Below are 9,111 nucleotides of genomic sequence, written 5' to 3' on the forward strand. Positions count from 1 at the left end.
TACAAATATCACCAACTGTAAAATGATAAATAGATTGGGATATATTCAAACAATAGAACACTGTACAGCAGTAAAAAGGTATAAACCAGGGCTAACACATGAACATAAATGAATCTCAAGAACAGCATGTTAAGTAAAAAATGGAAGTCACAGAACAGTACATACAGTATAATTAATGTGTAAAGTAAAAACAGGGCAAAATTAAGCCATGTGTAGTGTTCAGGAACATGCACAGAGGCCCGTCACGAAAGTCATGAGAACGGTTAAAATCCGTGATTTGGTTACCGCTGGGAAAGAGATGGGAACACATGGCATTTTTAAGGTTTTGGGATAATTTTTATTTCTTAACCTTTTTCTTCACTGGGCTTAGTTTTTCTTATTTAAACTGTATATATTTATTTTGTGTAACATATGTCTGCATGTGTGTGTGTGTGTGTCTGTATACCCTCAACAAAGATTTATTAAAGTATTATGCATAGAAAAGACCAGAAATAGATATAACAAAGTACTCTATTTTTTCTTCGTGGTTTTCTGTATTTTCCAATTTTTGCAGCCTTTTTTCCCTCTCGTATTACAGAGTGCCGCACTAAATAGTATAGAGAATTACACATTATGTAAATACTAGGAAAAAACTTCTGTTCATTCATTCTTTTACTTTTATATTGGAATATACCTCACAATAAAGTATACAAATCCTGAGTTCCTAGGTCTACAGCTTGATGAGTGTTTTCCTACATAGGCAGGTAGCCCAGATCAATAGCATGTTTCCAGCAACACCCCAGGATTCTTTGTTCTCTCTTTTAATTAATTGATTACATCCCCAGACTAGCCACTGCTGATCTCTTATCACCCTTTGTTAGTTTTGCCACTTTCTGAACTTCATATAAAAAAAATCATATAGTATTATCCTTTTGTGTCTGACTTTATTCAACATTATTCTATGATATCTCTCCATGTGGGTGCATGTACCATTAATTTATTCTTTTTTATTGGAGTGTACTGTTCTTTCTATTCTTATTTTAGGAGCTTCAATTTTTTTGCAAGAGTTTTGCATTATAAAACCTCAGCAAAGTTTTAAATTTAATGTTTACGATATCCTTATTCCTAGAAACAATAAAGATCATTAAGTTATTTCTAACCTCTTGTGCAGGTTTATATAAAAGAATGACTACTATTTCAAACTCTGAGATTTTTGTCTCTATTTTTTAGTCATTTAGAAAATACGTTTATGTTGGATTAGTTTTTTCATCTTTGTTTCATAGCACTTGTGTGCTATGCTAGTGTATCCCATAAAGAAAGAATTTATATCTTTCATTTCAAGTGAAAAAATGCAAAACAGTGGTAGGTAAGAGTGTTAACATCTTTTGTTACAGAGAGAAGCTGCATGAGGCCAATAATGAGCTGCAGAAGAAGAGAGCCATCATCGAGGACCTTGAGCCGAGATTCAACAACAGCTGTGAGTTTTCCCAATTAGCGTAGTTTTCAGTTGGTTAGCGCTAGTGATGAGTTTAAATAAAATTTGGTTTTTTTAGAAATAGGCCCTATTATATTTTCTAGCAATTAAGGAATTTGCCCTGTTCACAGAAAGAGTACACACACACACACACACACACATAATCATCTTTACAGTACTTCTTAAATTTCTAATTTAGTTGTGAGTTTTTCCTTAACGATGGATGCTAATGCATATTTTATGAAATTTTTTTCACAGTGTCATTAAGTCAGCCAGACTTTTCCTTTGGTTGATATTTACACCCGTTTGTAGCTTGACTTTATCAATTCTTCTCTGTGGATGTGGGAGAAGGACACAGACTTTTACTTTTTTAGTATTGTAGTGAAATATACATAACATAAAAATGACCATTTTAACCATTTTTAAGTATTGGGTTGGCCAAAAAGTTCGTTCGGGTTTTTCCGTGAGTTGCGATGAAAATCCCGAACGAATTTTTTGGCCAGTCCATTGTATATAGTTCAGTGACATGTTAAGTACTTTCACACTGTTGTACAGCCATTGTTCATCTCCCGAACGTTTTCATCTTCCCAAACTGAAACTCTCTACCTGTTAACCACTTCCCTCCTCCCCTCTTCCCAGCCCCTGGTAGCCTCTGTTCTGCTTTCTGTCCCTATGCACTTGACTCTTCTAGGTAATTCATATAAGTGGAATCATACAATATTTGTCCTTTTGTGTCCGGCTTCTTTCACTTCACATAATGGCTTTCATTTTCACTTAGTATAATGTCTCCATATTGTAACGTGTATCAGAATGGAGGCTGAATAATCAACTATTTGTGTAAATAGACCACATTTTGTTTATCCCTTCAGCCATCCATGAATACTTTTTAATTTGTGCACTTCCATAGTGTAGTTTTTGTTTATTTCTAAGAAAAGCTTTTTGTTTAAAAAAATTGTGAATTTAAAAAAATAAAATTATATATAAGTATAGACAAAACAGTCTCTCAAAGCTGTTTACTATTTTGTCAGTTGAAATATTTTCAAGTTGTTAGGTCTAAAAAATTTTTAATTTTTTACTGTCTCACCGATAGCCTTAAAAATTGAAGAATTACAAGAAGCTTTACGGAAGAAAGAAGAGGAAATGAAGCAAATGGAAGAAAGATATAAAAAATACTTAGAGAAAGCCAAAAGTGTAAGTGTGAGTCTGTGGGCCTCTCACTGCACTTTCTCATTGTGTTTCGCTGATGTTTCAAAATGCAGTGCCTGAACGGTGACCTCTCACACAGAAGGACACGAGGAGTCTTTCGACAAAAAGAGCAAGAGGCCGTGATCAAAACAGGTCGCCCCAGCCCCAGGTTACTTACTCGTTACCAAGAGGGACTCGCCCTTCTATGTAGGAAATGAGTGGCAGCCCCACCTTGCCTAATTATCAAAATCGGCTGTGCCTGGCGGGAGGGCCCGCCTCTGTCTCCAGATGAGCCTTGCTGTCGGCAGTGCTCAGGGCTTCTGGCCTAGCTCCAGTTCCCAGGGAAAAGGAGGTTACTGGAGCAAGTTAAGTAACACCTTCAGGAAGGCATCAGATAAATCCAGACTTTGGGATGAGAATCCACATTATGAAAGCAGAAATAGGCACTGGAGCATCATGGAACACCAGAAGCTGTTCTCCTGTAAAGGAGCCCGAAGGGACCTCCCTGCCAAATGCAGCGATCCTGGATTGGGGACACCTGTGGAAATGTGGATTTGGGCTGCATCGTGATGACTTATAGAGAGGTTCACTTTCTTACAGATGTTGTGGGAGGATGTCCTTAGTCTAAGGAGATGCGTGTTGAAGTGCTTGAGGGTCATGTGTCATGAGACAAAGGTGGAAGTGCTGCAGTTGGTCAATCCGGGTTAAAGGAAATGGGTTTTTATTGTTCTGCTCTTTCAAGTTTTCTATGGGGTTGATCATTTTTGATAGTAAAACTGCTGAGCCAAAAAGCAAAGACCCTTCCCAGAAGCCCTCTGGTGGGCCAGCTAGAATTGTGTCACCAGGCTGTGTGTAAACCCAGCGTCTGGCAAAGGAGAAGGACCACAGAGACGGGCTTGTGGACCACTGGGACCCGCTCCATCCTCGCACATCTGGTCAGAGGCAGAGGCCCCTGAACCAAGTCAGAGGAACGGAAAAGGGAAGATTGATGTCAGTAGTGTCTGCTGTAGTGTGATTAATTTCAAGCCAGAATTACTTCTTATCACTGACTCTTTCACATAATTTTAAATTTTTATATAATTAAGAATTGTAACAACTGGATATCATTTTATGCATTCAGATTTTAAAGTGTCCACGTAAGATAACTTTTGAGTCTCATAAGGTTTATCTTTTTTTTTAATGACTGCTTCCTTAGATATTACACTCCTTGGGTTTGAGACTTTTAAAGTTTTTCTTTTATTACTTTTTGCAGGTTATCCGTACTTTAGATCCTAAACAAAATCAAGGAGCAGCACCAGAAATACAAGCTCTTAAAAATCAGCTCCACGAACGGGATCGGCAATTCTATTCATTGGAGGTAGTTTACTGTAATATGATAAGACATTTGATTTTTAAATTTTCGATTCTAGAAGCCTTGCTGTGCACAGTGGTCCCTCAACATCCACGAGTCACAGTTACCAAAATCCATGGATGCGCAAGTCCCTCGTAGAAAGTAGTGAATGTGGTTATTTGCATAAAATCTAAGCCCATCATCCATGTGCTTTAAACCATCTCTAGATTACTTATAATACCTAATGCAATGTAAATGCTATGTAAATAGTTGCCTATGGGGACTTCCCTGGTGGCGCAGTGGTTAAGAATCCGCCTGCCAATGCAGGGGACACGGGTTCGAGCCCTGGTCCGGGAAGATTCCCACATGCTGCAGAGCAACTAAGCCTGTGCACCACAACTACTGAACCTGCGCTCTAGAGCCCGCACGCCTAGACCCCATACTCCACAACAAGAGAAGCCACCGCAATGAGAAGCCAACGCTCTGCAATGAAGAGTAGCCCCGGCTCGCCGCAACTAGAGAAAGCCCACGCATAGCAACGAAGACCCAACGCAGCCAAAAATAATTAATTAATTTTAAAAAAAGATATCCATACTTTAAAAAAAAATAGTTGCCTATGCGTGGCAAATTCAAGTTTTGGTTTTTGGAACTTCCTGGTTGTTTGTTTGGTTGGTTGTTTTTTTTTTTTTTACCATTTTCGATCTGGGGTTGGTTGAATCCGTGGATGTGGAACCCATGGATATAGAGAGCTGACTGTAGAGTTGTGCCCGTGAACTTAGATAGTTTATTGTGAGTATTTTATTTATGTTGAATTGTTTTTCATCTTAACATGCTTACATGTGCTTGCTTTTTAGAAAGAATATGAGAAAACAAAGAGTCAAAGAGAGATGGAGGAGAAATATATTGTTAGTGCCTGGTACAATATGGTAAGAAAATAACACATCAAAACATATTACGAAATTCAGTGAATATGTATCATTTATTATACTCCCTTTACTGTAGAATTAATTCTACCAAATGAATCTGAAAGTAATTACTGTCCTAACACACACTAACAAAACCCTAATGCTCATCTTAGGGCCAAACAACAGATACAGGAACCACCGTAAACGGGGCTAGAACATTGTGGACACATCATTATCCTTGTCCTAGAGGATAGAAAGATTTCTGTCTCTCAGGACCATTTTATTCTCGGGTGGTAGGAACTTTAATAATATCTAAACACAGATACGGTAGCTTTTGTTTTGTGGTACTATTTCAGTGCCTTTGCAGGAGCGGTACTTGTAATGAAAATAGTTTAACTGTCTCTCAGGTTTTGGTAAATGTTCACAGTCTTAGACCCTGAACAGCTGAAGGTTTTGAAATTGAATTTTACAACAAAAAATCTTAAATGTATTGCAGGGGAAAATAAATGCTTATCAGCATTTTGGGCTTCAGTAAGACTTTTCTGGATATGAAGAGCTATGGATTTTGAAGAATGCTGTACTTTTTCAATATTTTTTTTCTTAGACCTTTTCTTCTTTTTCTGCTTTGTTCTTCTTCCCAATAAGACCACTCCGCCTTTTCAAAGCGTTAGCTGCCTGAGATAGGAAGTTGGACCCGATTCCTTTCATCGTACCCCTCTGGCCCTGTAGTTGTGTTACTGGCACAGTACCGTTTTACAATTACAATTGTAAATTATACCATTTTACCGTTATAATTGATACTGTGTCTGAAAGGTTCATGTCCCAGGTCTCCTAATAATGTGATTTGAACTTTGTCAAAATTTCATACAGTTTTATGACATGTCCACATTTATATTTGCCTTGGTACTACATATTTAAGATTTTTATCACAATTTTAAAAAACAAAAAAGGAAATCATACTGGGTTTACATTACCATTACTGTTAACAAATATAGATTAATTGAAAATTAAAATGTAAAAAATAAGAAAAACCTGTGTTTAAGGAGGGTCTCTGGGAACTAGTCCTGACTTCACCCACATTGTTTTCTCTTCGTCCTCCTTCAAGGTTAATGTTAGCAATCTGGGAGCTCTGCCCCTCAGTCCGTATTAGTGATTTCATATACCTGATTGATTTTTATGACTTCACATATTGTGTTTCTTATGGAACAAAACTGATTTATTCTGTGACGTGGTATTAAAGAAGAATCCTAGTTTTCAGCTCTGCGGAGAGTGAAGGAATAACTCCCAGTAGGATCACACAAGTTATGTTCAGATAGGGTAGCCGGTAACAGCTTCATACATACATTCAGAAAGTTCTGCATCCCAGACAACCGAACTGGAAGTGAGGATGGTGAGTGCTGGGAAAAGGTGTTAAGTATCTCAGGGAATGGCCTCATGATGGATACTGAGATCTTGAAGGGGAGTCTAGAATTTGAATAAGTTGTTTAGAATATGAAAGTTAAAAAGGTATATTTTAAATAAAATATAATTGTTAATTTATGTAGCCAAATTAACAGATTTGTCCATTTTATTCAGATCCTTAAATGCTTTAATTCCAAACTGAGTAAAAAGCACATCCTGGGTTTTCTCGTGGGGAGAGTGGAGAATGTTGTGCATTGGGGTCTGTTTGAAACGCAGAGCCATGACCCCAGTTTCCTTGGAGCTGACGGGAGTTGGGAGGTTTGTCTTGCCTTCTGCCTTCTGTGCGGGTTTGCCCAGCGCCTCTGGCGCCTGCTCCGCCTCTCTCCCGGCTCTGTTTCTCCTCCTTCCCTGTTGCCGGCGTCCGCTTCCTCCCGTCATCTCGCTTCCAATCACCGGTGAGACAAAGCTGCCGCTCCCAGTTCTTCCTGCTTCTCTGGCCAGGGTTCTTCGCTAGCTTATTAAATGAGAACCGAAACCCTTTTTACCGGATCTACTCGGGGTCCTCACTGTTTACTCCTCCGCGTTTAGAGAGCGCCACAGGTTCTCCCTCCCGTTCAGGTGCCCTGGGCCCGGCAGGTGGGCTCGTCCCCCTTCTAAGCGGGTAGGCCTCCTTCTCCAGTCCTCGGGAAGGACCCCTGCGCTCCTTGGGCCCGCTGTGTGGGCCAGCCGTCAGGAACTTCCCTTAACAAGTGTGCCTGTGAAGAAAAGCAGCGTGGTGGTATGTATTATACCTGGTGTGACTTTCCACCCTAAGAAAGAACAAGTGCTTTTGTGGTTTTCTATTCTAACTAAACCCTCTGATTTCCATATCCCCACGTGAATCAACTGCTACCAATCAATTGCCCTTTTTTTCTTGGAAAATCACTTTATGCATTTGATTCGAAAGGGAAGTATGTATGATTGAGTATGGACGATGCATTCCAAAGATCCATCTCTATTATAATCTATTGTTTGGGTTATTGTAAATTCAGAAAATTCAGCCTTAATTTTTCCAAAAGATTTGTACCTAATTGTTGGAACTTAAATGTCTCTAAGATTTTAATCTATCATGAGCAGAGTGAACGTTCCTAATTGTGCCTTATGTCGTCAGGTAACAAATTCTGCGCGATGAAATTTTCTTTTGTGAGGGTGTGTTCCATTATTTTTTCACTGATTACTTTTTTTCCGTGTTACGTAGGGAATGACTCTGCATAAAAAGGCGGCAGAAGACAGACTTGCTAGTACAGGTTCGGGGCAGTCATTCCTGGCGAGGCAGAGACAAGCCACCAGCACGAGAAGGTCTTACCCGGGCCACGTCCAGCCAGCCACAGCAAGGTAGACAAGTCCTGCCATTAGAATAAAAAACACCCCGCATTCAAAGCATACTTCTGTTACATATAACATTTCAGGAAATTCAGCCAGCTTATATTTTGTCTGTATTTCATGTATTTAGTTGTTTTCCATTTGAGGACTTTCTCTCTTCTGTATCTATAATGTTTTAGTTTCTTGGTCCTTTATTTTGTAGTCCTTTTGGTTCCTTTTAATGTGCCAAAAAATTTTTAAATGCCGAATTAAAAGTGTTGTATATTAGTGTAGTACTTTTCTTTGTATGAAAATGTCCTTTCCCCAATGGTGTAGGCTTTGTAATGAATTAGATTTTCTGCCAATAATTGATATACAATTTATATTCTTTATTGTGTCTCTGTGTTACCATGCTTTCTAAGAATGTCTTTGTTTAAAGGGAATTAATCTTTTTATGATGTATTAATCTGTGTTTTCAATTGTTTTCCAAATGCACTTCAAATAACTTGCATACTTACTATGTAAAATGGTTGGCAAGTGCACTTTTTGCAAAGACATAAATACATTGGCAGAGGTGCTAATCAGATCTTACCTAAGGCACCTGATAGAACTATTTAGAGGGAAAAACTGAGTTTTCACATTGTTTTATAGGAAATTAAATTTGTCCAAAGATTTGGAAACTATTTTTAAAACATAAATAGAATTTCATTATTTCCTACTATCTTATTTGCTGGCAGAAGTGAATGCACTGGTTAGGTTATTTGGGGAGAAGTTACAGAAGAAAAAAAATCAGGCAGTGTGTTCATTTTTCTTCTTTTTTTGGAATATCACAGTAACTGAGGATCAGATTCTAGCAATGGGCTGACATTTCGTTGCAACTGCCCTCCACATATAAAAGTATATAAAAGATGTATTTTTTATATACTTATGAGTCATAGGTGGCCTTACCTTTGGGGTAATTTCCTTGTTGACTTGCACCTCATTTGTCTTACTTATTCCTTAACATAAAACCTGCTATTTCTCAATAATTCCTAATACTTAACATCTTAGTATCAGTCGTTAGGATCAATAAGTGACTTCTTGTGTCTGATGTTATGACAGGTGGCTGTCGTATTTTTTCTTAATTCTATGTACTAGTCTAAGAGTTTGCTACTGAGTAGATTCTCTTGGGTATTTGGTTGCCCCAAAGTGCTTACATTTGTTGACAGATTATAAACTATGTTTATTTACATTGATGAATGGCTGTCAAGTAATAATGATTGTAAAGCACTTTGACTATATAAGGTGCTATATAAATGCAAAATGTCATTCATTTGATCATGAAATGTCTCTGCCTAACTTTCCATATTGGCCCCAAATTATATTTCAGTTCCCCTCCAGCCTTTTTCTTGCACCATAGCCCAGAGCCCAGTAAAGCAAAAATTTACTGAAACTAGGTCGATTATTTGTTTTCGGTTTTGGATAGGTCACCTATTAAGAAGATTTTATTTCATATA

At 38.2% G+C, this 9,111-nt stretch overlaps 1 protein-coding gene across 1 annotated transcript in view; it reads left to right on the forward strand.

The window, feature by feature from the left end:
* HOOK3 (hook microtubule tethering protein 3) overlaps positions 1-7,997 on the forward strand; it is a 93,658-nt gene extending 85,661 nt beyond the window's left edge. The window contains exons 18-22 of the mRNA XM_082680324.1: positions 1,374-1,456; positions 2,544-2,644; positions 3,891-3,995; positions 4,823-4,894; positions 7,512-7,997. Coding sequence (XP_082536450.1) covers positions 1,374-1,456; positions 2,544-2,644; positions 3,891-3,995; positions 4,823-4,894; positions 7,512-7,652 — 502 coding nt within the window. The 3' untranslated portion in view covers positions 7,653-7,997. The remainder of the gene's footprint in view (positions 1-1,373; positions 1,457-2,543; positions 2,645-3,890; positions 3,996-4,822; positions 4,895-7,511) is intronic.
* Positions 7,998-9,111: the final 1,114 nt, after the last annotated feature.

Source organism: Grampus griseus (genome assembly GCF_964374135.1).
Source record: "Grampus griseus genome assembly, chromosome: 21".
Classification (NCBI taxonomy): Eukaryota; Metazoa; Chordata; class Mammalia; order Artiodactyla; family Delphinidae; genus Grampus; species Grampus griseus.